At 41.8% G+C, this 27,566-nt stretch overlaps 3 protein-coding genes and 1 non-coding gene across 8 annotated transcripts in view; 2 read left to right on the top strand and 2 right to left on the bottom strand.

Annotated features, from left to right (window-relative positions):
* The window catches only part of LOC148332433 (nucleosome-remodeling factor subunit BPTF-like), a 30,984-nt gene extending 21,525 nt beyond the window's left edge, over positions 1 to 9,459 (top strand). For 3 of the 4 annotated variants that reach the window (XM_088302526.1, XM_088302522.1, XM_088302523.1), the window contains exons 29-35: positions 1,634 to 1,859; positions 1,963 to 2,306; positions 2,395 to 2,568; positions 2,701 to 2,893; positions 4,062 to 4,146; positions 5,331 to 5,517; positions 7,345 to 9,459. In XM_088302526.1, the coding sequence (XP_088158652.1) occupies positions 1,634 to 1,859; positions 1,963 to 2,306; positions 2,395 to 2,568; positions 2,701 to 2,893; positions 4,062 to 4,146; positions 5,331 to 5,517; positions 7,345 to 7,381 (1,246 nt within the window). In that variant the 3' untranslated portion in view covers positions 7,382 to 9,459. Of the gene's footprint in view, positions 1 to 1,633; positions 1,860 to 1,962; positions 2,307 to 2,394; positions 2,569 to 2,700; positions 2,894 to 4,061; positions 4,147 to 5,330; positions 5,518 to 6,685; positions 7,311 to 7,344 lie in introns of those variants that run through there. The other variant, XM_088302524.1, reaches the window with a different exon arrangement.
* A 720-nt stretch (positions 9,460 to 10,179) lies between these two features.
* On the bottom strand, positions 10,180 to 15,035 carry LOC148332432 (UPF0450 protein C17orf58 homolog). The gene is made up of 5 exons (XM_088302998.1): positions 14,951 to 15,035; positions 13,861 to 14,490; positions 13,299 to 13,385; positions 12,610 to 12,801; positions 10,180 to 11,506 (listed from the first exon to the last, which is right to left on the bottom strand). Exons 1-5 carry the CDS (start codon positions 15,018 to 15,020, stop codon positions 11,319 to 11,321), a joined length of 1,167 nt encoding a protein of 388 aa, XP_088159124.1. The 5' UTR covers positions 15,021 to 15,035; the 3' UTR covers positions 10,180 to 11,318.
* An 807-nt stretch (positions 15,036 to 15,842) lies between these two features.
* trnar-ccg (transfer RNA arginine (anticodon CCG)) lies at positions 15,843 to 15,915 on the bottom strand. Its single transcript has one exon. It is a non-coding gene; the product is annotated as a tRNA-Arg (tRNA).
* An 897-nt stretch (positions 15,916 to 16,812) lies between these two features.
* LOC148332430 (E3 ubiquitin-protein ligase SMURF2-like) overlaps positions 16,813 to 27,566 on the top strand; it is a 39,175-nt gene continuing 28,421 nt past the window's right edge. For both annotated transcript variants that reach the window (XM_088302923.1, XM_088302922.1), the window contains exon 1: positions 16,813 to 17,205. In XM_088302923.1, the coding sequence (XP_088159049.1) occupies positions 17,154 to 17,205 (52 nt within the window). In that variant the 5' untranslated portion in view covers positions 16,813 to 17,153. The remainder of the gene's footprint in view (positions 17,206 to 27,566) is intronic.

Below are 27,566 nucleotides of genomic sequence, written 5' to 3'. Positions count from 1 at the left end.
ATGCAATGTAATGTTAAGATATTCTCTTCACCTTGCTGTCCTCTATGTTAACGTCGTAGATAGATAATGCCCTGACCGTTCGCTGACTCTGACACACACGTGTTTGTGTCAACACTGTGCCCATTCACACAGAGCCGAAACACCATAGCCAGACTAGCGTGACTTCGACCCGGCAGCTCCTTTGGCAGTCTGTCTCTGCTTATTTTCCATCCGTTTTCCATTTTGCCGCGCCACCTCCTTGTGCCTTTCCTGCAAAACATAGTTTTAATCACTGCGTCACTCTGACAGTCACACCAATGATCTATTTCCAATTCTTAACGTTTTCATAACAAAAAAAAAACCAAGTGTTCCAAATTATACTGTGCGACACTTAGGCTATTCTCTGGTGTGTACCGGCCACTGCTCTCATAGGTTTTTTGCTCCACACGTTCTCAATAGAATGGAGTTCAGTGGCGGCGGTGGCTCCACTGTGATTTTGATTTTGTAATTTTGCATCAATTAGACTCATCTGGGAAATGTTCAGTAAATATTTGTAATTGAATCGGTAATGTATTTGTATATCTTGAGATGTATGCTCATAATGACGTCAGTGTCCTGCTAGCCCACATATGCCTTGTTCACGCGCACATCGGCTGCAATTCCTGGCCTGTCTTTGACCCTGTCAGTCACGGGTGTGTTTGTGTGCCGTTCACACAAACGCTCAGCCAACAAGGCGCTGTGTTTCTCACTTGAACTGACAATTCTGTCACCGAGCCGCGAATGTTGGCAGACACAAGTGAATGTACAAATGACGCAGTCATAGATTATCCGCATTTAATGTAATGCACAATTTTTAACTCAATTTTTTTCAGAGCTTGTCTTTTTTCTGTTACATTGGACCTTGAAACATAGAATTATGCTTGTGCAGGAGAAAAGCTTCTGTTCAAGTTTGCCATGTTTGCATATGCAGTGAGGCTCTCTATTTCTCACCTCCCAGCATGTCTTTCAACTCCACTCCCATACTATTCAAGCACAAAAAAACAGAACAGATAAAAACTGACTTGACATCTGTGCATCCAATAGCCGAGAAACACGCAGATGATGGTCGGCACTGTTTTAAGGCGTTCGTGCTTGTTTTTTGTTTTGTTTCAAGCTACACCTCGTCTATCTTAAGGGAAATAAATTCAAAAATTCATGTTCAAGAATTGTGCTAACTGTTTGAATTTATTTAATGTAGCCCTGAGACAGCAATTCCTTGAAGCTTTCCGATAATGCTTTTTCATTTTCAAATCAGATATTGATGAGGATGACTCATAATTAATTGTTGATAGTTTGTTGTTGACGTAAATGTTGAAGAAATCCGTGTAAGATGACAGCATTTTCCGGTTACAACCGTAAATGTTGAAGAAATCCGTGTAAGATGACAGCATTTTACGGTTACAACCAGCAGAGGTGCTGTTGATACGTTGGCAAGTTGGCAAATTATTTGTGGTCAAAAGAAGAACGGCATGACATCAGCTCACTGCTACAGTCATGCTAGTCCACACTATCTCCTCTTCTGCCTACTCTTTGTCTACTTATAATCCATCGCAAAGTTATAACAAAGATCTTTTTTTAAAACTTACCTTTTTTATTCTGTTGCGTTTTTGTGCAGAATGATTGTATGCAATCAGGTCATGAAGTTCCTCCTGGACCGCATAGACAGAGATGAGAGGCAAGAGGCCAAGAGGAAGAAGAAGGAGGAGATGGTGCAGTCCAAGAAGAGGTTGGCAAACGCCAACAAGCTTGCATCGCTTCTTTACCGCCACAAAGAGATGCTGAAGAATGACATCTTGAAGAAACGAGTGCTCCTAGATCAGGAGCTACATCTAGAAGCCCAGGTATACAGCTGGCATGGAAAATTGGAACATGGGGGAAAATAGCGGATTGATGAAACACTTTCTGCGTAATGCTTATGTGTTGTAACATTTTTTTGCTCTTCAGGAGGATCTAAAGAAAGACCTGTGGCGGATGAGGAAGGAGAAGGAGAGAGCAGCAGCACAGAAAGCTGCCCAGGCTGCTGCCGCCGCCGCTGCTGCTGCCGCTGCTGCCGCGGGCTCTCACAGCCAACAACAACACGCTCAAGCCCATGTACACAACATAACCACTCAGCAGCACCACGCCACCACCGTCGCCCCCACACACAAAAGGAAACGTGATGAGGAGAGGGAGAGTGCGACGTCGACAAAGTCCAAGAAAAAGAAGATGATCTCCACCACCAGCACCAAGGACACCAAGAAGGACACCAAACTCTACTGTATCTGCAAGACGCCCTATGATGAGACCAAGTATGAGAGCCTCACACACTTTAACACTGCATATATAGCGAAAAGCAGCATTCATAGAGCGATCATTAACCTCATCCTCTTTTTGAAGATTCTACATCGGCTGCGACCTGTGCACCAACTGGTACCATGGCGAATGTGTTGGAATTACGGAGAAAGCTGCTAAGGATATGGACGACTACATCTGTTTGGAGTGTAAACAGGGCCGGAAGAGCACCAAAGAGGAGCTCTACTGCATCTGTCAGACACCGTACGATGAATCCCAGTAAGTAGCGTCCATGTTTTAATACTGTCAAGACTCAAGGAGTGTGCTGCTTCAGGATCAATAGTGTCCCTTGTGGTGATAAAAGGTACATGAGGATCACTTGCTGTTGTTTTTTTTTTTTTTCACTCTCAGGTTCTATATTGGTTGCGACCGGTGTCAGAACTGGTACCACGGTCGCTGTGTGGGCATCCTGCAAAGCGAAGCGAACCACATAGACGAATACGTGTGCCCGCAGTGCCAGTCGACGGAGGACGCCATGACGGTCCTCACGCCTCTCACTGAAAAGGACTATGAGGGCCTGCGGAGAATCCTGCGCTCCTTAACGGTGAGTGGGACTCACTATAAATCAATGGTACCATTCAGTGGTGGCTACGCTTAAATCAAGTTAATGAATATGTTGCACATTTATCCGATGATTTCCAATGAGCCGACATCTCTCAAGATACTGCGAAATAGTTGGAGTACTAATGAGTTGACTTTGGTGCAACCTTTTGGCCGTATTTTCCATAAAATGTTGGTGAAACCACAAATACTCAAAAGAGCCAATTCGACTCGTATGCCGCCGGAAAAGTAAACTCTGGGAGTCACAAACCCCTTGGACATCTAAAATGACGATTTAATCATAGTTCATGCGTGCTTTGTATGAAATGCTAAAGCGACTGTAGTATTGATGAATTGTGTGAGTTTACAATTTGTTGCTTAGCACAACAAAAGCACGATGAATTCAAAATACACTGGAGAAAGTGACCTTCATGTTTATTAAGTAAAAGCCAAACTAATTATCCACTCTCAGCAAAACAATAGTGTAATGTGCATATCCGGGAGTGTGCAGTTAGCTGAGATCTTGAATAAAATGTAATTTTTGCTCCTGAATTCTCAACGTACAGTATGGCAAATGGCTGATTATGATTGTAAAGTTGAGTTGATCACCCTCATTTTTAAATACAGTATTTTTTTTTTTTGCTTTATTTTCCAAAGCTGCGTATAGCCACAGCAAAGGCATGAAAGAGCAACATGCAGCTCTGGAGCCAAGTGGTGTCAAATCTCTTGGCTGGACTGACGAAAGGGATTTTTAACGTTCCATTTTGAAACACTAAACGTTTAATTCTCTGCTATAAGTAAAAGCTAACGAGCATCACAAAGTAAATAACATACTGAGGTAGGTTATTCTCCAAGGCGCATAACTCTAGTAGAAGTCAAATTGTTCAAAATGGGCCAAACACACTCCCTCAACTCCCCTCCTGAGTGGAACAACAACCAAACAAAAGACTTCTGTGTCCGACTTTATCTTATGGCTCTCCGTGAGTTGGATGAATGCCGTCTCTCAGACCATTTTTACGTATGTTCTCTTCTTTACTCTCGCGTCTCCAGCACTCCTCATCTCATCTCAGAGGGCACGCACATCAATGTTGACCTAAATGGTCGCGATGTCACGTTCACAGACAGATTTTAAATTTCTCAAATGTCTTTCTCTTTTTCCCCTCGTTCTGCAGGCGCACAAAATGGCGTGGCCATTCCTAGAGCCAGTGGACACAAGCGACGCCCCTGACTACTATAAAGTTATTAAGGAACCAATGGGTGAGTGCATGTCCACTTATGCAAAAGGGGGTCCTCATCTTCTGATCCATCTGAAAATGTTAAGCCATTGCTGTTCATCTACCAGCTTTTAATTTCACCCCACACCATAGAGGAAACGGTGATGACCACAAGTATCATCAATCCAAGTTTCAGCCCATTTAGCAGAACTTGCAAAATGTCTGTGTCTTGGGGTTGGCGTTGTTAACTGTAAAAGAATTAGGCAATGTTATCAAACTAAATAACAAACTCATCAAGGTAAGAGGCACTTGTGTCTCTAGGCTAAGATCAAAATGTGAGTACAATACAGTGCTTTGTTTCATGCAAGGTTTGACTCCATTTTTCTGAGATCCTGCTGATGTGTGTAAAATTCCCAACTACGACATTTGAAATTAAGCAGATCCCTATGCCAAGTATTTTGGGGTGTAATAAATACTGTCATTAACCAATGACCTCTTGTAACATTCTTTTGACCCCTTTTGTCTAGGTTGCGTCTACATAAAGTGTTGCAAAAAAGTCAATGTAAATGAAAGGGTCTCTTCTCAAGTTGGAATTCATCAACCTGATATGACTCTCTCCACTTGTTTTCATTCACTCACTGCTTTATAGCGTTTTGGAAATGACACGCAGTCTGACCAGCTCAAACATTGAAGCTGCTAGCTGCCCGGAGGCCTGCAAGAGAGGAAGCCCTCCATCTCAGATCAAACCAGCCATGTAAATGTAGACTTGCGTCAACAGGGTCTTTTTTTGACCGTTTACACAAACAAACCGTTAATGAGCTTGCCTGGTTCTGCCAGACTCCCGGTGGAAAAGAGACTAGCCTCCCACCGCACACGCTTTGCTCCTGTGAGTCCAGCCGCCACAAGAAAAAGAGAAAAAAAAAGAGCATTTAGTCCGAGAGGCTGGAGTTTAGGAGGTTTCTCCATGAAATCTGATGATTGAGAAGAAGGAGGTCTTTTGATATTTGCTGTAAGTCGCACGCCCCCTAGATTCCTGGATGGGTGGGTTGGGGTTGCGGAGGTTACCAACCATTTCTGATGTGTTTGAAGCACAGCCTCGTAGCTGTTTTATGTATGAAGCCAATTAGCGCACTCGCTTTTTTTTTCTCCATCATGTACTATTTTCCTCATCCAAAAATCCCATCGCAAATACCCTGAGGTCTTGTCTTTTCAATGCACATTCCTCAGATCTTTCCACCATGGAGGAGCGGTTACAGAAGCGCAAGTACGTCAAGCTAACAGAGTTTGTGGCGGACATGACCAAAATCTTTGACAACTGCCGCTACTACAACCCCAGCGACTCGCCCTTCTACCAGTGTGCCGAGGTTCTGGAGAGCTTCTTTGTCCAGAAGCTTAAAGGCTTCAAAGCCAGCAGGTAAGAAGGCGACATTCGACTCCACTAGACAGAGCTTCTTTGTTTTTGTTTTTTTTTCATTGGTGCAATTGTCTTTGGCCGTCTTGCTTGTGCTGGCGTTTTAAAGTGAACAGAAATGCACACATAGGCTGGCCTGAGACATGTCCACGGGCCCGTGATAGAAAACCAATTTGCTATGTGAGATTTATCATTTGTGCCCAGGGAAATGATCCAGTCTCACTTAAAAAAAAAAATTAGATTTCCTATAAGTGATGTACCTTTATTCGTCTATGCCAGTGACGTGTAGTCAACAAAACAAATGCTCCTCCTTTAGATGGCAGGTGTGTCCACCTGGCACCCTTTATACAACTGAACTATAGCTTTGTGTTCAACTTGACATGCCAGATTTCACACTTGGTGAGTAATTGTAGGACATTTTTTTCAGTATGCACTTTATTGACACTTTATTGGTTCTGTTGGGTGACATTTTTTGTCACGTAAAATACCTGCCTAGGCTCAAAGTTAGCAAACGGTGTTTTAGGCAAACAAAATTAACTCATTTCCTGCCATTGACGGCTAAAGACGTCACAGATCCATTTGTTACGCAGTTGGTAGTGAATGAGTTAAAGATGCTGAGATACTGTAGATGTTCATACAAATTTCATATTGCTTCACAAATGTTCAAGATGTGCACCACATGAGACACAGACGAGCTTTTTCAACATTTTTTTTTTGCTGTAGGGGAGGGGTGTTTGGTGACGAGTCCATATCATGCAAACAAACTTGCTTTCATTTGACTCTAGGTGTTCACAACCCCCTCTTCCCAAAACACACACACTTTTAAGCACCTCATTAAAATTTCTGCACACCAGTATTATAATTGCCATTCAGCTTTTTACAAATGCATGTTTTTGATGTTTTTTTTCCTACAAAATAATTTTGGGGGTGAGAGGAATGTTTCGATGTCATTGTTTTTGTCTTATGTTAAATGGTGAAAATCGGCCAATTTTCGCTGATTTTAAAATCTAATACCAGCCGATTTAATCAGACTGCTGATTAGTCCATATCCCTTTTGATAATTTTTTCTCATGTAAAATAGGTCTCGCCTCAGTAAAGGTTGGGAAGCACTGCTTTTAAACAGCATGTACTTACCCGCTCCGTTGTTTCTCTCTCTTTGTCTCTGTTTCAGATTGTGATGTCAAACTCCTGGGTGCCAGGGTCACTCTTTAAAAAAAAAAAAAAAACAGACTAACAAAATTCACAGTTGCTGTTTTTTTTTTTTTTTTTTTGCCGTAAAACAGCAATTAAAAGACAAAACCTTCACATATCCAAATCCCACATTTGAGGAATGGCAGCCATGTTGGTAACACAAAGCAAGAGGAGTTGTATTTAATGTACGGCTCGGTGACAAACCAGATGACGGATATTTTTTATGTTGGATACAACATTAAATATAAGCAGAAATTGTCTCTTGTGATTTCAAAGTTAATTTATATTTTAAATCTATTCAAGCTATTGGCCCCCAGCACGCTGCCGCAAGACATTTGACCTCATTTCGTAGCCAATTGATTGGCTCTACGTTATTCCATGAAGAATTATAAGCCCTGTAAAGATAGCCTCAAAAACATCTGTAGTTGTGTCCTTCCAAAGGCGATTGTAAGCCGCAATCCACTTTCAACACTGTTTCACCAACATGGCTGCTCGGTCTGCATCAAAATGTCTGACCTACTGGCATCCAATATATGTTTTTGTATTTTCCCTAGTAAATATTTTTGTCATATTGTAAAGCTTTTAATAAAAAAAAAATGAAACCACCTACTGTTTTTCCTCTCTTTGCCGTCTCTGTAGGTCTCATAACAACAAACTACAATCAGCAGCCTCTTAGTGCCCTCTTTAAAAAAAAAATTAAAAAAAATATTAAACAGCTAAAAGTAGGATACGGATGACCGTTTGATTGATTAAACCTTCCACGCTCCCAAGTTGTGCTGCGTCTCATGAGCCGAAGTCACTTCCAGATGAAAATCGTCCCCTCAATTGGACGAACGCGACAGCGCCACCACTGCAATGCAAAGGCAAGTGGATCATTAAGCCATCCGAGGTTCCAACTGGACTTGGTAACGTGGGCAAGTGGAAACATCTCGATGACAAAGAAGTGAACCGGCAGGGCCATTTTGGTTCTGTTTGCTTGCAGAAATGGTAATTCTATCAGCTATTGTGTTCCGATGAGAATTTAGAAGGGAAAAGTACAAAATGTGCAGCTCCGTTATTCTGGACTATTCTCCAACAGCATGCGCTAGCCTTGCCCTATGATTGATTGGAGACTCGTCCAGTCAGCTGGGAGAGGCTTCAGCTTGCTGGTCACTTGAATAACGAGTATTTTGGGATAAGGCTTTAGCTGAGATTTTTGAATACTTTGTAGATATACTGTCCGTTTGGATCAGTGGATATGGCTTCATTGATGTAAAAAGTAATGAAAATATAAAATTCTCTAATGAACATCTTCAAGAATAGCCACTCACTGGACCCTGGCCAAAAGATTCCAAGTCAAGCTCGGCGCTTACTGAATATAAATTTTTCGCCTATTTAGTGTGTTACGTTTTGTGCAAAATCCTCCTAAATTCTCATGGACAAATACTCAACCCGTAGCATTTTATTGAAGTAGCATCCTTTGAAGGAAAACCCATTTAACCACTTTGACCTGGTGCATGCTCTGCACACCAAGATCCCTGCGTAGTGCAGGCTTCGTAGTCCCTTGTTGCGTCGTCTAATTTTGGAATGCCTCCGAGCAGCATCTTAAGGGGGGGGAACATTTTTGTCTCCCAGTATTCACTTCCATCAGATAATCCCATCCGTGAATGTGTCTTGAAAAGCGTCATCGAGATGAAATTCCCTACAGTCCTCCTTCCTGACTCAAGCAAAGCCAATTGGTGCCACATGCGCCGACATTCCCGTCAATATTTTCTCTGCAGGATTAGCATCATTGCACTTAACTATTTTCGGAAAATAAACTTCCTCACTTAAGGGACCTCATTTTTCTCCCAAGTCAAGTTTGTTGTGGTCAACCCACAGGCCATGCCTTTCCACTGCCCCCTTCACTTCCTAAAAACCTCACAGGAAGTTGCAGAAAAGATTTTTGGTGGGGGCGGCTATTCAAGTCTTGGGAGAAGGTTGAATTAACAGGCATGTACTGTAAATGCATCCAAAGAAAGTTGTATCCATCTTTCTGTCAGCCGCTTCCTGCTGCATACTTCCCTGGGGTCAGCTCGCATGTGTCTCTCAACTCTCGCTCAAAGCACTCCAATAATTGGATCGTTGACATTTCCTCTCATCAGCTCAATTACGCTGCGGTCTGTGACTGAATGTGAGGGAGGAAAACAACGAGCTGGGACTCGAGACTCTTTCTATCATGGGGTTTATACACAAAATACGGTGGTCTGGACGCATTCCGATGGTATTGGAAGCTTGCGATTGTCTTATATGAACTAGGCGAGCAGTCACGTGACAAAGAGTCGAGCTTCCGCTCTTTCCCTGTGAAGTCGACTGCTGTCCACATAAGACTTGTACAAACTTGGATTTTTCACTCTTTAAACCAGCAACTAAGCCCACTTGTATATTTGAAATATCTCTCCTCTTGAATTGAAGTGAACTCTACTGTTTATTTGTGAAGTTGCCCTTCATATCGAAAGTGGTCGAATGAGAGTGCTAATTCTTGTGAAGAATTATTTTTTGGGGCAACCGCGGTACAGCATAATAATGATCTTATATTGACATTGCATTTCTTGTATTATTTATTAGTAGAGTGAACGGTTCTAAAGTTTTTTTTTTAAATAATGTTTAAAGAAATGTAACTGCAGAGGAAAAAATGCATTCTATGTTTTTAACAGATTGTGGCTACTTTTAAAAGAGTCTTTTTTTTACTTAATAGGACATTACATTGTAGATAATAAAAAGAACTGTTTTTGACACCGGCTTTCTATGGTGCGTCATTGAACTCATGAGCTGGAAGTGCCTTGACTCGGAGTGACATGCAGTTTTAGCCCATCTTACCTTGCAGTACCTGTGTTCTACAACATGCCATAGCAGATCATGTAATCCAAACTCAGTTGGACCTAGAACGTAACCTTGCGGTACTCCACAACACATAAAATGGAATTCTGTATTGACATTTACTGCATCAAGAGAAGCAAACGTAGGACAATGTTGAGGCTCACCTATATATAATATATATAAGACATAATCAACTAAAGCAGGGCTTAGAACATTACCTTGGTGAACACCACAGAAAAAGCGTTATCAGTGAATCATTAGCGGTGACTCGCTCACGCCAACACTCCTTTGATCCCATTTCACATGGTGACCTTTCATTTTCACACCTACTACTATTACTACATCCGTCAAACACCCCCCCCCCACTCCGAAAACACATACTTTCTCCATGTAGCTTCCGTGCAATTACACACTAACCAAATTGAAAATTACACCCCCCCCTCCACTCCTTTTCCTTCTCCACTATATCCTCTGATGAGGAATGTCCTCCCACTGCGATGGTGGCCAAGATGTGCAGCAGGCTCCTGTTTCCGGCCTCCAGACCACCAGGCCCCCCCAACGCTAATCATCAGATAGATGCTTCTTCCAAAGCCTGGGAACCGAGCGGACCATCTGACAAACACTCAAAGTCCAAACTCTTGGTACAAAATCATACATTTTATTGACTTCATCTAGATGCAACATTCAAATGATCACCCTTCCATGAAAAGCAGAGGCAGGAATCAGTTAACGTAAAACTTCCCCAGTCCAATACTGTACTTTTTATTTTGAACAAATTAGCTTGAGGATCCAATAGTGGAGAAGTTGGGACGAGTTGCTGAAGAGATGTCAAGACTGCCTTGATGCCCTTGAGCAAAGCACCAGCCCTGGCAACCCTAGATTGATAATGCATGATATTTAAACGTCGCATTCAGCCATCTTTTTCTTACGTCTAAAAACAGCGGCACTGAATGTGGTTACTTGTACTGAATTTCTTTAATGCCTCATTTGTATTCCACGTCAACATCAAAAGTGCATTTCCTGCTCACTAATAACAACCACAATGACACGGTTTGCTTCCATAGCAATTTAAAGGCATTACATACGGGAGATCTACAGTAGCTGCCTAAAACAAGTACAGGACATTCAAATATGTGGATTACATGTTGTGTTTAGTCTGAAAGTTCTATTTTTTGGATGCAGGCCAGTTGAATCTCCTTTTAGCTTCATGTGCCAGCCATGAAGAGGTCAAGTGATGTTTGAATAGCAGTTACTTCGGGTTGACAGGTTCTTTAATAGAACCAATTTGTACTGGAAAACTATTCAAGAGAACTGATGTTGGTGTTTTGAGTTTAATGGATTGATGATGCGGCTCATCATGGTGGTCCATGGGAAAGTGAATCCATTCATTTGAGTCTTTTTCTTCTTTCCTCCATTTTCCTCCGTAATGTCAACGGCAAATCCCAGCTGATTTAAAATGAGAGGCGGGGGTTATACCTTGGGCTGCCAATCAATCGCAGGACAAATAGAGACAAACAAACTCCCATTCACAACCATGAACAATTTTAGAGTCTTTGGTGAATTTTGGAATGTGGGAGGGCCATGCAAACGCCACACACCGAGGGCAAGATTCAAACGCGTAACCTCTCGACTGCGAGGCAAACTTGCTAATCACTACTCGTGTTGCCTCTTTTCCTTCTTCTGGCGTCATAATACTCAGGGGTTATTTAGAAGCGGTTCACGTAAGATGCAGTGTCTCTTCCCTTGCAAGCGGGCCGACAGTCTCGCGTTTGGGTTCACCGACACTTGGAGCGCGTGGCTTCCAGGACCTTCTGGTGCTTCCGTTTGTTGAACCTTTTTACATAGTTACTGCTCCTGAGGATGCCGTCGCCTGGTTTTAGTCGGCCGCCGAGAAGGTTTAGTAGGTCGTTTGGAAGATGTCGTCTCCGGTGGTAGATTTGGCCCATTGCAATGTATCTGGTACCTTAGGGACAAAAGGATAAATAGGATCATGAACAAGGTTTTGCACAAATTCTGATGTATCCCTACCAGGAGGCGCAATCTAAGACTGATATTTTGTTGTAATGTGTTTATTTATTTTCGTGTAAAATTAATGCATATATTTTCTCTATATACTATATGTATTTTTTTCTCCAAAAAAGTGAGGTTACCAAAACACTCCAGCCATGTCCAGCTGGTCCGGCCCCTCTGTCAAATTTTAGAACCCATTGTGGCCCACGAATCAAAAGTTTGCCCACCCCTGGTCTGACTAGGCTACCCAATGATCTTAATATGCTTCTTCTTGGCTCACTCCTTTGTTGCTCTGGCAGTGTTTTGGGAAATGTTTTTGCTTCCCTGTGCCCTTACAAGATAGAAGCCAAAAATACAACGTTCACTCCTCCGCATTTGACTGTGGAAGATCTTTGGGTCATCACATTTTTTTCAATTCTCCAAAAATGACAGATCCAGATGCTGGCAAATCACATAAATTTGGTTCCATTTGACCACAGCACTTGCAGCAGGGTGACCGTGTGGGCGAGTGCGACATTTCAGTTGATAACGGCGCAGTGTCACCAAGCGGTTTATTGGTGAGTGCCTGAGGTCCATATTGGCGTCAGATAATCAACAGGTTGCACTCTAGAGCTGGCATGAAACTCCAGACTAACGGTAATTGATTCTTTTGGATGTCTTCCACTTTAAAAAAAGGGGTACCAATAATTGTGCGTCTTTACAGTTACGACCCTAACATGTTTTGACAACTCTTTAGTCTTGCCAATGGTGATGGAAATTTGAAGGTAAGAAATTGAATCCTAAATGAGGCGGGCGTTATATGTGCCAAGAGAGCGGTAGTGCTGACAATTGGTTGGAGAGCAAACTTATAACTCCTTATTTCACCTACCGTAGTTTATGGTATGTTTATCCGTGTACAATATTACTAATTCTGCTCACGTAATTGCCATTTGTTATAAATATTTGAGATTCTTTGATATCAATTTTGCGACAGTCAACTCTCGCTAGTGAGCTGGAATTTTCTTTCCCATGTTGGACTAATAAACGCTTATTCTACTCCAAGCATCAAGCATTTACCAAGTTTGATATCAGGACAGGGTTTGCTGCACTTGTAAGTGTCCAGGACCAGAAGTCGTACTTTGAAGAAGAAGCTCTCCGGGGTGGCATAGAGACGACTCATCTTGTAGAAGCCGTCAGTGCTCACCATCAGAGTAATGAGACGGATCCCTTTACGCAGCACGTCGATGTCGTGGACGACCCCGTTGACAGCTGTTTTTGGGGGGAAATGGAAGTCAAGGTATCAAACTCTTTTGGTTTAGTGGTGTGCCGTGTGATGTCTCTTAACTTTAAATGTGCCTTGGTTTAATAAAGGTTGGCAAATATTATTTTTCCGGTAAGCCGACTGTCTTCAGACCAAGCTGGTTAACATGACTTGTGAGGACAGGTGCTCCAATGTCAGCAATCAAAGCGACATCACTTTCTTAAATAACAGTGTCCATCTTGTTTCAGATGATGTCACATAGACCCAAGCTAAAAGGTCTTAGATGTTCCTCTCTGAGAGTTGGGGAAAGCGAAGACGTGAATCTCAAGGCAATGCATACAACGCATCAAAGGTAAACATTCTTCACTTTCACTTTTGTGTATTTGTGTCAGCATTCCGTCAATCTTTCATTCGGTCTGAATATTAGCGAACTATAAAGCTAACGAACTTTTGGGCACGCGGAGAGGCCACGCGTCCCATGTTGTCGCTCATTGTGCGGACTTACCAAATTCGCTGTAGCAGTAATAATCCCTCTCATCCTTCTCTTTTCTGCACTCATTCATGCAGAACGCGTCATGGGTGAGGTCGGATTCTGCGGGGAGCGTTTGACACATGTGAAGGTTTGCTCTTGCTTAACGGATATTAAAGCAAGCATTGATCAAGACCTGACGCGTGCAAAAATAAATGGTGAGTATGATGATGATGACATGAGAAGCTGGACTCGCCCATTTAAAAAATGTTGAATCCAACTGATGTGTTTATAGTTAGCAACCTTTCCCTTGCACTCTTTGCCAGCCGCACAACCAATCACACCGAAGGAAAATTTTGAACTAGCAATTGACCTAACATGGATGTTTTTGGAATGTGTGAAAAAAGCTGGGAATGTGCAAACTCCAGACAGGAAGGCTGAAGCTCAGATTCAATCCCAAAGTTGTGAGTAAACAAACGAAAAAGGATTAACACTGATGGTAACGAATTTCAATTCTTGAAAGCTGTCATCGCCAAAGTCAGTTAAATTCCTCGATCGGTCGTGTGGTAACGTTCCAAGAACAAGATATAACACTGACCTCGTCTGAGGATGTCAAATTGGTAAAGGAGGCTGGAGGAGCGCCGGTTGAAGGTGACAGGTGGCCGGCTGTTGTTCCGAGGCGGCGCCGCGCCAAATCCAGTTTGGTAGAGACCGGCTTTCCCCGGACGGTTCTCCTCCGGGTCCAGGCGTCTATTAATGGGGTCTTTGCGAGGAGAAGGTGCTGGAGCAGGCTGTGGGTGAGGAACGCTCCTCGGCCTGGAGTTGGGATAGCCCTCTGGCGCGGTGGGCTGAGGGGGGCTGATGGCAGTCTGAGCGGTGCGGTTAGCGACCGCAGCCGTCAACACCGTCTGAGAAGGTTTGGGAAGGAGACCGGCTGTTTCTCCTCTGCTTTTATCCGTGTTCAGCTCCAGCAGGTGCTCGCTCTTGGGGCCCCGCTTGCTCTTGTTGTGGGGGCCGTGGTGGCGAGGGGAGGGTGCCAAGTCGTTGTGCTTTGGCCAGACGGCGGAAGGTAAAGGATGGAGGGAGAATTTGGACTCGCCGGTCCTGCTGCTCTTTTCTAGAAGCTCATTGATGGCAAGTGAAGGTTCTTTCACCATCAGCCTGGTTTGATTGCTCTGTGGGGGGTCCACAAAACTGCTTGGACTTTTCTCAACCAGCGGATAAAACTCTGGAAGTAGAATGGATTAACTTTTATACATCTTATAAAGAGAAACAAAACGTATTCGGTGACAATTTACCCCAACCCAGATAGATAGAATTTAGTGATTATAAGTATAAACCTAATTTAGTATTTAGAAATATTGAAATCTCCGACATAAAAGACAACTATTTGAAATAAACCAAAATGTACGCAACGTGAACACCTAACCTTTTCAGCTCAAGACAAAGTTCCAATCTGAAACTCAAACATGGTTGTCTTTCAAGGTTAAACTAACGCTAACTAGAAGAGACATACAATTATTGCCACAATCCAATTCCTAAAGCCCCTCTCCAAGAAATCAATAAACTCTACAAACCCTATTTTTTGAGAAACCCTCATTGAAACTGAAGAACTGGGGGGGAGGGACTACAATAGGATAAGCTACTAAAGAAGCTTTGAAAAATAAAACAATTAAGTTGAGGCTTACCATTAACAAGTTCCTGTGCCTTGTGAAGACGGAGCACTAAGAAGAAAACGAACACATTAATCCTTATCATGGTTGGTGAATGTTGTTGGAGACGCACAACTTGTACTGCAGAATTGAGCCTCCAGAGACTTTTATACACCACTGGGACGGGCCTGCTGCGCAAGGCGGGTCTTCCTACACTCCGGCCCAAATGCACGCACACGCACACACGCAGGCTGATACATAGGTGCATACTCATGACACGCATTCCACTAATAAGCGAATTCTTTCACTCACAAAAAAAAAAGAAAGAAAAAAAATGGATTGCCACCATATGACGTCTGCAATCACAGATAACGTAGTGAGTCGTAAAATGTTTCCTCGAAGTGGCACTGTCTGATTTTGACCTTATTAAATGGGAAAAAAATGTAATAAAAAATACCTTCTGCTCTCATCCAGCATGTAGGTAAAGATTGAGCTAATGAAGCTTTACTTCCTCCTGGTGGCAGCAGTTGTGAACTGCAACAATTAAATGCATACAGGATTAATGTGAAAGTGATAGAATTAATAAATGAATCAAGTCAGTACTATCAGTACTAGGCACGTGTCACACTTGAGTTTTTTTGGCCGTTTAAAACTCCTGCAGAGCGCGGAACTTTCCATGAAATTGTGAAAAATTAGTAATTGTGCTAAATTAGATTATTTCTTCTGTGTACAGTTATTATTTTGTTTCAGCTTCGTATTTGTTGTTAAAAGAAAATAAGCGGCTTTTATGGAAGGTGTTACTGAATTTAGTATTTCCGCTTTAAACGTAATTATTTTTATGGTTCGTCTAGAAAAAAAGCCCACTAGTTTATACCTGTACCGATGATGTACCGTTCAGATTTTGCGTCACGAACACGTCCCATAAAAACGACCCAGATGGGACTCGAACCCACAATCCCCAGCTCCGGAGGCTGATGCCTTATCCATTAGGCCACTGGGTCGGCATATTACGCGATTTGTAGATTCTTACATTATAAATTACATAATAATTCCCTGGCATGATTTTAGACCAGCGATCTTCCCATACAATTAACTGTACATTGATTTTCAGCGACGTTGCCGCCAACACTGATTCTTTGAGAACGACATACAGGGACTATAACTCAATTTTTCCACTAGATGGTGCCATACGCATTCGGTAGGTTTTTGCTTTTCTCGTCACTTCATGAATGAAATGTCTCAACGGATATTCTCGGTGTGATTGCATTTTTTATTTTTGCAAATGTTAATTAATTACCGTCTTCAATAAAACTTTTTTTAAATTCATATTTCTGGAAAATGCTTTGTGCCACTGTTTGTAGGATCAGTTTTAGCATGCCCCACACAACTAAAAAAGAGTACTTCCTATTTTGTACTCGTGTTCCAAAATAATCCAACAGAGAATGACAATGTTTTTTTTTTTGTTTTTTTAAATTACTATATATGGAATATGAAGAATCAAAATGCAACAACCAACGTATTACGAAATTTTAATTAATCAATTTTGATCATTTTTAGACTAGTACGAAAAAAGTTACAGTTTGTGATCTGTAAAATTCTTGTTTATATATAACGTTCAACTGGCGATATTAAATATGCTTACTCCTAATTTTGTAAAGAAATCGCAACTTTATAGTCATGTTATCGAACTTCTTTCAGTGTTAAAGTTAACCAGATTACGGGTGAAACACTATGATTTCAGATTCAAAGTAATAACAAAACCTGGTTTGACTCGTAGTTTCCATCTTTTCACCACCACGATTAATAACGCGACATTAGCTTTATTTTGAAAAGACACACCGGAAATTGTTTTACCTAAATTACACTTTGCGTGCCCGTATGTGTCGTGCACTACTCAACTCACTCATCACGAAGCAACCCTAGCCCAGTAGGCGCTCGTCCGGATGGAGGGCGAACCTTTCACTTGATTTTTGTTCGTCCCTTTTCTTTGCTCGCGGCATGCATAGTATTTGGGAGTGTTCTGTCTTCCATTTTTCACTCGAGGATTATCATTTTTCAGTCATGCGTTTGTTCGTGACGCCGTTCTCTTTCGTATACACAGGCCAGTGATGTGCTATGGTGATACAACAAGCTAATACGACGCTAGCAGGGGGGGCTGATTCGGGTGACACCTTTTGAACAAGTCAGCAAATGAATCGTACGCTCTGTTAATTTTCAACACGCTGGAACACCAAGTGGGATGTCTAACCAAGGAGTTCGGAGGAATGGCCCAGTAAAGCTGCGGTTGACAGGTAAGCGAATTTAAACCCCCTCCCTTCTCCCCTCCCGCTCCGCTCGTGAAGCGTTAGCATGCTAGCAAGCATAGCTAACATCTACTGGTGGTCAGCTGGCGATGTGGCACGCACATTTGTTACCTGGCTTGTACTTTCGACAATTGAATGTCTTCTTATTAAGTACTTGCGCATGCAGCGACGTATGTATGTTCGCGAGCAACAAACATTTACACGCGTAGGTTTTCGCCCCGAAACCCAATGAATCAATCAATTGTCTTTATTTTCAAGTCCTGGCAAAGACGAGCGGGATCCACAATATTAAAACAAATAAAAGTCTCAAGTTAATAGACAGTGAATGTAAACATTTCCTAATACAGTGCACTACATTGACAAAACTTTTAATTTCACCCCAGCACAAGGTCTGACATGATAAAAATCCCCTTTAATGATTCCATTTTTAGCTTTTTTTTGTTTTTGTCAAAGATGCAGGTAAGGTTTTCCAGATAAACTTCTTGTGCTGATTCAGAAATCAGGATTTCACCATCACAAGTAATCTATTTTGTAATATTAATGAATGATAAAATCCATTTTGTGCAAGTTTTTTTTTTTTTAGGACAACCTTATTTTCATCTCAAAAACCTGACGTGCTAAACACAAAGTAAAAACAAATTTGAAGGCCACATAAATCCTCTCTAAAATTTGTATGCACAAAACTTGAAATCTTTTAGGGTGTATTTGGAAATTCAATCTGATGCCCTAACTCAAGTCTGAGAGTGCGAATGTTCTGAGAGGTAGCACATACTGGACAACTACCGTGCGTGAACAGCTTCCTTATATCATGTTTTTCTAATATCATCCAGCTTTCAGAGTGAGAGAGAGTGAGAGAGACACAGCAACATACCATATTTTGACCACAAGTGTGCATTTGCACATTAAACTTGGTCCAAGCGAATATTTGGACAGATCGGAATTACATCGACATCTCTCATATTAATATATTACGAAGGAGCGTAGAAGATTTATCAACCAATCATCCTGCTATGTCTTACTAAGCGAAAATATTTGAATCAAATCTTGCATTTGAGTCAATTGGGATTGTCTCGCTAATGTTGTGGCCAACGTGCACGTGGTTATGGGACCGAGAGATGTGTTCCTCTTGCCATCTGTATCCGTGCGATCCCTCAGCTTGGCCTGTGGGGTGATAAATGTTGCCTGTACTCTACATGAATGACACGTCTCCATGATATATCGCTTCTCGCCCTGCATTACAGCAAGGTGGAGTAATCAGATCTAGACACTTTAAAGCCGTTCTTTCTGCGTGCCGGACTTTTTATCCCTCCTCCATATGGGGAATGGTTTTAAATGGGTCGCAGTGGTCTTAAGACGGAATCCCAGGAATGTGAAACCTCAGAGAGGAAATGTGACTCTTGCCGATCACAGACATATACTCTGTCTGTCTTTTGCTTGAAAGGATGTCTGTGTAGACCCATTTTTTTTTTTCACTGAAAGCCAGTAAAATTGCGGAGCCACAAACGAAGACATGTCATTTATCCGCTTTGTATTCTGGGCTGCAAAGTGGAGCGTTGCAGCAACGATGTGCACGTTTGCACTACACATCGTCTTGAAACTAGATAGTAAGATGCCCGACGACGTCTGCACAAGACTTCTATATTACTGGTGGGTGGGGGTGAATGAGGGTCACTTGTCAAATTGTTCCAGCATTTGGAAATGCCCTTTCTCGTATGCTGCCTGTTTCATGGCTCTCGCCCATCTTAAACTGTCGGTAAAAGCCACTTTCCCGCCCCCATCGGTTTTGCACATTGTTGTTCTGAATGAATGTCAACCGGCCTGCTGCACATTGAGTCAAGCAGCCGAATGTGCGGCAAACGCTCCGTGCTCTTCAGGTACACATGACATGATAAATATAGTGAGCAAGGAGAATTGCTTGTCACACACGCACACAAGGATCACCCGTGCTAATTTCAACTTGAGCCTTCGTTGTAAGCGTGGCACGAATGATTAGTTGTGGCTACGCTTGGCTTATGTGTCTGAGACTGTGCAACATTGGGTACTAACCACAGTCCTCCTTAACCTTACACTGTCTGCTTAGTGTTCTCATAGTTTGCATTTTTGTCTGTCACAGAGCAGGGCAATTTGTTTTTGTAGCCTAAATGCTAGTTAATTTTGAAGCTGGTCATTTGGGCTGTTCTCAAGCCTTGCATTTTGGTGGTGGGGGGGGACAACTTTTACTTGGGAGGTTAGTCACTTCACAAGGGGAAATGCTCATTTTGATGTTTTCTGCAGCCTTTGACCATACTTCATTTTGATAAATCATAGGTTTATATCGATCTGTGTGTCACACCGCTGTAAAACGGTTTGATTAATGTCGTAGATTACGTCACGTGTAACCAGTTGTCCAGAGATCTTCAATCGCAGTGACAAAGTCTGCATGTGAAGCTGGGTCCTGAAATACAAAAATGAAAAATAATCTTGTTGTGCTCACCAAGATGTAATCTAACAAGTTGAAATATTTGCCAAAGCCTCATTCATGGCGGTCCAAATTTTTTTTAAAGGTTTTTTTTTTTTAAACAATTTTTTCCACTCTGCCAGCGTCCATAGAGTTCACCTGAAGATGTTCCTCTGTAATCATATAAACATTTGACATGGTCTTCGATAGCTCTAAAAATGGTCTGAAAATGAAGTCCTTGAGTTTGACACATCAACTTGGAGCATCACACATGCTGAAATCACTTCACCATGCAACTCCAGCTTCCATCCAAAATATTTAACTGCAACAGTTTTCCTTTTCATTATTAAGACAAATCAGGAATAAAACAAACAAAACAAAACAATTTTTTGTTTTTTAGTTTCCTGATGAGAGTGTGGAGTATTGTCATTCCCCAACAGTACTTTCTTTCTATCGTGTCAACACCAGACAGTTGATGCGCTCTCACAGTCCAGAAAGAGGTGTTTTGTTTCAATTTCTTGCACTATTCGGAATCTGGATCCACTCAAAGGGGAATGACATGAGATGTATGAGGGGATGAATCCCTTCACTCGCTGACACTGCTGCAAGGAGGCGAGTATGTCCGCCCGTGTGATCCATTGCCTCCATTAGCCTCCAGTTGGCGTGCAACAAACCGTCAACCACTGGAAGCATCGTCTTCCTGTCCTCAGTGAGCGTGCAACTCTCAGACAGGCAAGGGAACACAGTTACATTTTTCATCAACTGTCATAGTTCGCGTGTGTTCTAACATTTGGGGAAACCGGTGCATGGTCTCTACGTGTTCATAGGAGCACAGGAATTACCTTAAGTGGGTGGCTAAGATAAAGATTCATATGCTCCTTTAGCAGCTTGAGCACAGACAGAGGATATGTCTGTGTTACAGCCATCTTGGTGTTATCGACTTCTTCAAAATGTGCCTCCCTTGAGCGAGGGAAAGAGGAAACAAAGGGCTGTCAAGTGTGTCAGGAGGTTGCTTCAGGCTGGCGATGTTCTTCTCTGCTAGGAACTGTCAGATGCTCAGGGTGTTAGAAGCAGGTGTGTTGTCATGATCAAGCTGCCACAAGTTGCCCCGTCTCAACTCTTCTTTTCGCGCAGTCAACAAAGCAAGCTTTGCATGGGCTCGATGAAGATGTGCTTGTTGATCGTTTGATCCTGTGGCAAGTCCTCTGAGTGGATGACGCCGCTCTCGTTAATGAACGAGATCAACATGACTGACTCTCGACTTGGACTGTCAAATCTCCTGCCTTGATGCCGTTATCTCTTCCACTGAAGGCTCTGGCATTTGGTCCCCGGGTTGTACCCGAAGATCTCTCTCTGACTCATCAACGGTGATGACTCACTCGCACGTGAAGTCTCTCTGGTCTCACCATCACTCACTCTGATCGTTGTTTGACTGCCTGACAAAGCGGATACATATATAAAAGCATGTGGAAAAACATTCAGCAGCTGAAGAGAGCTGAGGTCACAGTTTTATACTCTTGGGTGCTTACATTGAAGGCTAAAACTCATAGTTTGATATTTATATTTTGCGACACCAGACCTGGAAATTTTCTGACACACCTCGTCTAATAAAACCGTTATTGTTCAGTTCAAATGTTTTAGGCTGCATTCAGACTGCGGGCATATCTGATTCAAATCAGAATCCTAACAATTTCGAGATTATATAACCAGAGTTGCCGATCACCACTCATCAGAAGTGATGAAGCCATCCCCTTGAGATTGAGTGACATTTGCTCCTGTTTTTAGACGGGCAGGTGATAATGTTCTCTATTGCTCAAATGAATAGCAATAAAACAGACAGTACACCAGATTTATTTTCTATTTAACAAAATCAGACCTGTCAAGTATAAACACACCTTTATCTATTGTCTCTGTAGAACCCTCTCCTTTTTGCAGCGTCCTCCATTCTGCTGTATTGAGCACCCTTTCATGCACATTTTCAATTTTAAGTCTCCTTCATGCTCTACACTTGTACTTTCTTGTTTAATGGGTCAGGCTGAAACTTTAAACCCATAAATATCACGCATATTCCATAAACATGGCAGTTTGTTTTGCTAGTCTGAGCCTTTGGTTGTTGCAGTCGACCGTTGGTATTATCTGCTTTTCCGATTACTTTTGAACTTGGTGGCATCAGTGTACTTCTGAGCAGGAAAATGGAAAGACTGAACACCTCAGTGTTGCGTAACAAACTCTAACCGGAGAGAGGAGGTGGGCTTTAGATGCTGTATGCCTTAAACTTTCCAAGAACAGGGGGTGGATTTTCCTGCAGCGTGTGTTCGAGAACTCTCCCTTGTTACTTTTATTTCAGGTAGAGTTCCACCGGAGGTAAAGGCTCACTTCATTATTTAGATATATTAATATTCCCCTAAGTGTCGGTCCATCGTAACCCGCATCTGTACCTTGCCCTCTTGATTAATAAAGAGTTGTGGTTTAGTCTGGCGCCATGACGTGCAAAATATAGTTTAGGGTGTCTTTCTTGAGTCCACTATGCTATTGTCTGAACACACTTCTGCTCTTTGCAGCCTCTCATCACTTTTTTGGACTTTTGTTACGCTGTCATTTTTGTCTGTGCTCATTCTTCTTCCCTCATTCAGACAAGAATCTGGTCCAGACACTTGACAGCTGACGCAACTGGTGTGTCTTTGTCCGTTATCTGTACTAATCTAATGTGCTTGCCTTGTGAGCCTTATGTCTTGTTTATTCAGCACATTATTGATGCCTTGATGATGAGGAGTCGGGTAAGGCCTTTTCTAACTTTGCAAAGATCCATGTAAGAATTGATCTATATGGAAATGATCGTAAATACAAATAGCTTTCCCTGTTTTATATTTTGATTGTAAAGCAGTTGCAATAAACCAGGTTAGGGTCTTTAGGGATCACTCTCTCCTCCCCTTCATCTGCTACTGTTTCTGTGGTCAGACAGCACACACAGCGTGTGTGGGGGTGCGCACGAGTGTGAATGTGTCTGGTAGACCATTCAGCATGACTACTTTACGAACCCTCAAATTGCATCCTCCTAACCGTGAGGCTGTTTCCAGTTTCAGTGTGGGAGAAGATAGACGGAGGCATGCTGTTTTTCTTTTTTTTTTTTTATTAATCCTTAAAATTACAATCCTCAACGAGGCGATTTTTCTTATATACTGTATTTTCCTCCACATATTCGCAATGATTTTTTTTAAGCCCCCTCATTCATTACTTATTGTTATGCTCTAGTAGGGTGAATGATTTATTAAAGAAGTGAGCAAATAATGTTTAAATGAAATATTCCCGCCCGTTTTGCTTTTCAAGTCATAATGACTAAATTGCTTTTGTGTCCTGGTATTTCCATATTCCTAAAAAGACAAGTCTCGCTGCCATAGATGTTAGAATGACTTGGTGACCCAGTAGCATTTTATTTGTGGGGGGTGGCCCTTATAGAAACAAGTGACATATGGACAAGCATATGCTCACAATCAAGGCCATTATTTTTTGGGAAATACCCTGTATTGTATTCACAGAGCCATGATGCATGTTTTTTTATTCTATTATTAGTAATAAAATTAGCAACATACGTTCTAATAGTAACATTATATTGCTATTGCAAACCGTCAGAATACATTGAACCTCTTATTTCTTTTCAGATTTCAAAGCAATTTTAGCCATCGAAATTACATAGTGCATTTGTCCATCCATCTTTTGGAATAATTCTTAAAAAAAAAAATCAATAAGCACAAAATGTGAAACACTGTAGTTTACTAAGTAATGCTAAATTCTGATCAACTTCTAATTCGTCACCCAGTGCCTATATCCCCTTCTTTATTTGACTCATTTTTAAGTATTTTTAAGAACTATTTCTGTTTAATTCATTTACATCCACCTCCTCCGCTAGCACAATTCTCCTCTTCACGGCAGTGATCGTTCACTCGGTGTAGCGTGACCACCCACTCCCTACATTAAGAGGTTAGAGAACGGTTTTCTCTCGTCATCCATGGCAGTCATCTTATTTCGGTCCTCCTGGCTCATCCTTTCCTCGTTTGTCATGCTATTCCCTGCAGAGGGGGTGACCAATTTAATCCTTGTTTTCCTTGTGAGGAAACAGACACGTGCATACACTAACGCCGATCATAGTCGATAACAATTTCAGGTCTACTTTTGGGCATTGAGCCGTCTCCGCCACTCCCCTCTTCACTGCCATGTCCTGTCTTTCTATGCTTCCAGAATGTTAGCGCTGTCAAATTTCCTTGGTACAAATGGTCCTCTCCCCTGTGCTTCTTCCTTCCTTCTCTCAGACCGTCTGCTTTCCACAGATTTGTGTCCTGAGATAGAAGTCACTCTCCCTTCTTCACATTCCAACTGATTTCACTGTCGGTTTCCACGAGAGATTAAAAAAAAAAATCTGTTGGTAGCCATCTCATGATCCTGTTCAGCATCATGACTAAAATTTGCTCAAGAAAGATTACTGACTCCAGAGTGTTGTCATCTCCTCAGGGATAACAGTAGACTGTTGGCCTCTGAAGGGATGACATAATTGGAATCCTGAGCATTTATTGAGCCGGAGAAACAAATCAAGTACATGCAATCAGGTTCAGCTCACTAGGTATGGGCACATTTTCCAACATTTCCGTTACGTGGTTCTATATCTCGATGTTATGACTTTAGGCAGGTGTAAGCTTAAGCAGGTCGGTCACGTAGCCTTTTGCTCTTGACATTTTGCCAGCATGTATTCCCCGTGTGCCGTAATAGGTTAACAAGCCCGCCAGGCAGACGTGGGGAAGGGAGGAGGAAGTGTTTTGTTTAACTGTCGAACAATGCTGTGAATGAGACTGCACGGTGCTGTTGCTAGTAATAGGCTGAAGGTGAAGGACGTGTGCCTTCATTTTTCACCAATGACTCATAGGGTACATGTGAGTTTGCCACGCAAGACTAAAGCGTTTGCTTACTTTTATACATTTGACACATTTTAAATCGGTCCAGAAAATAAAAAAACTTCGCTCCAGTTTTTGTTTCCACTCAACCGGCAGGTAAACGAGCTCCTCGCCGGTTGAGTAAAAGCACCTGTGGCTAAAGCCAAACTGTGGCAGGGTTTATACTTTCTGGATCTGGTTTTGCCATCTCTGTTTTTTTTATTTTTTTTGTGAGGCTTTAGAACTGCATTTTTCATTAATTTTAAAAATGCCAGATGCGTTCACTTTCAATTGTATTGAAGTCTACAGTTTTTGATAACAAAATGATCTTAGGCATTAGCCATTGAATAAAATCCCAAGTCCCTTCTGTTTATAACCTTCAGAATCTTAAACATCAAGACAATGTAAACATAAATGTAAATGGACAATAATAAAGTCATGTCTTAAATACGGGATTTGTAAAATATTCTTATTAAAGCTTCCCTTTAGCTGTGCTGTCTCAAGAAGCTTGAGGTTTTACACAGAACTGACAGGAATATGACATTCAAGACATTCTTAAGTAAGCTATAACCTACAATTAGAAGTCATTATTTCTTTAAAGCGTAACTTTACCATTTCCCCACTTGGATAGTGTTTTGGCACAACTCATGTTCATCAGGGCCCCAAAAATTGTTTAACTGCTTTCAGTCTCATTCTTGGGTCAGTCCGTGCTGCAGGCCAATATTTGAATGTTCGAGATCAGCTTCTCAGATGTCCCACTACCACCAGACTCTTTTGGGATAGCGCTCGTGAGTGATCAAACTTGACATCCAAAAGTGCGTGTGTGCATTTTACCACCTGGTTGAGTTACATTTAATTGAGCGCTACTGGCTTGTGTTACATGTTCTGGGACAAAGTAGTATTCGTTAGATTTGGTGAGTCCATTACTATACTATTTTCGTGTCTTACTAACTGTCAGATGTCTCGAAAAGAGACAGTGATTCCCCTAAGCAATGTAACAAAATAACTCCAAGATTGGATGGCTTCGGTTCCTGGGAGACAAGTACTGTGTTGTCCGAGTGAAGTTGAGGCCGTTTAAAGTATGTGTACTCTACAAATGTCTAAATAACGATTTCATAACGTTATTCTTGCCAGTTGCAGGTCGAAAGAGATAAATATGATTTTTTTTTTTTGGGCCCAGAATTAGATCCAGCCAAGCAAGTTATTTCTGATGCAGTATGTGTCAGCCCGCCATGTCCTTGTAGTGCTGCCAGAGAAATAATTGAACAAATGGACCAGAAAATGGCCGTATTTGACCGTGGAGTTGGCTTTGTATGATCACGCAATTGTCTGCTGGAGTTAGTGACCTCGAAGCCTTTGTCTAGGACAGAGCTGCTAGCGACATGGTCTAATAAATGTTAGCACAGTGCAAGAGGCTCCATGCAGAGTATACGATTAAAACCATAAAGTTTTCTAGACTTTAACCTGTAACCTGTTGACTAACTTGTTTCCTTTTTTTTTTTTTTTTCAAAGGCCTGATCTATCAATTTGTGGCCAACTTCCAAAGCGAGCCCCCTTTGGGCTTTGAATGCCTACCCCCTTTTGCGAATAACTGTCACGACTTAAAGCAGCTATTGTAAATGCTGACATTGAAACTCCCCCGAGAAAACGAGTGGAAATCCCTTGACACTACCCCTCATTTTTCTGTTTACGAACTCTCACCTTTTGACCAGAACAAATGCTAACCTTCAGTCTGACCTTTGGATTCAGACAGACTGAGACGTTACAACCGTCCCGCCGCACTAACGGCTGCCCTTTGTTGTCAGAGGCACCCTGCTCGTTTTCCAATGAATAACCGAAGTGATTTTTGTGGCATACAATGGTTCTGATCATTTTCAAAGAGGCAACAATTTGCTATGCCCTTTTGGTTGTTCATCTTATTCGTTGAAAGTGCAAAGATGATTCAATATTGTCCTAAATTGTATGTCAGTTGAATAAGAGATTACACGATACCACAATGGGGGAACGGAAGTAGAAAGTCATAGTGTCTTGCATAGCAAAAGCATATAGTGTCGGATATCTGTGTTTGACCTTTCAGATAATAATAAAGGTATAATGCAATATTTTAGTACACAAGAAATTTGATGGAATTATTTGCTGCAGTATGACTGGTTGAGTGTCATTGTTTAGGAAAATAAAAATGGCAAGTTATTTGTCCTAAAAAGCAACCCTTTTTAATTTAAGTGGATTTTAATTGTATTTCAATGCAAAACTTAGGACACATTTCTTTACGGAACAGTATTGCTTTTAAATGTTTTCTGCATGACAGTTTAAAAGTTGGATCACATGTCACTATCTGCAGCCACTTTGCGAGTGAATTTGCAAGTTTGTCCGATGCTGAATTACGAGGTGTGGTCCTGAATAAAAATTCAAACTGATACTAGGACTGCTCGCGCTAACAGCTTTAGTGGTATTTGTATTCGCTACAACGTGCTTTGCATTCATTCAGATAGCACCAGCCACCGATCGGGATAAAAGAGATACACCAGAGCGCTGTTGCAACCTGGATATCCAACGTGCCAGCAGCGGCTGCGTTAGTGAGTGCAATGTTAACATCAAAAACAATGCATGGACATTGAAACTAATACACGTTCTTCATTGTGTTAATTACCGGTATTTCTTCCTAAAATTCAGTCCAGTTGATTGGGCTTTTGTAAAGTTCTTCATTTCTCACAGAAGCTGGGTTGTTATGTAAACAACTTTGAGGACGTGGTTGATGGTCCACGGACAACAATTAAACATAGCTTACCTTTTTAAACCTTGTTTTTCCTGTACTCCCATTTGCTGTTCAAAATGTTAAAATGTGTCTTCTACATTAATTTAGATTCTGAAAAGGTATAACTGTGAACACACGCACACATCTCCACATATTATGTATCATTCTATTTCAGTTTCTTCTTTAAAATTAGCTTTGAAACCATGAGACAGCTGTGGCCAGTTCATACATTGAA

This window comes from Idiotropiscis lumnitzeri, chromosome 8, assembly GCF_059441095.1.
Source record: "Idiotropiscis lumnitzeri isolate Australia: NSW breed Sydney's pygmy pipehorse chromosome 8, RoL_Ilum_1.0, whole genome shotgun sequence".
In the NCBI taxonomy this organism is placed as follows: Eukaryota; Metazoa; Chordata; class Actinopteri; order Syngnathiformes; family Syngnathidae; genus Idiotropiscis; species Idiotropiscis lumnitzeri.
The sequence above is the reverse complement of the archived record's forward strand: the minus strand, read 5'-3'. Positions and strand labels throughout refer to the sequence as shown.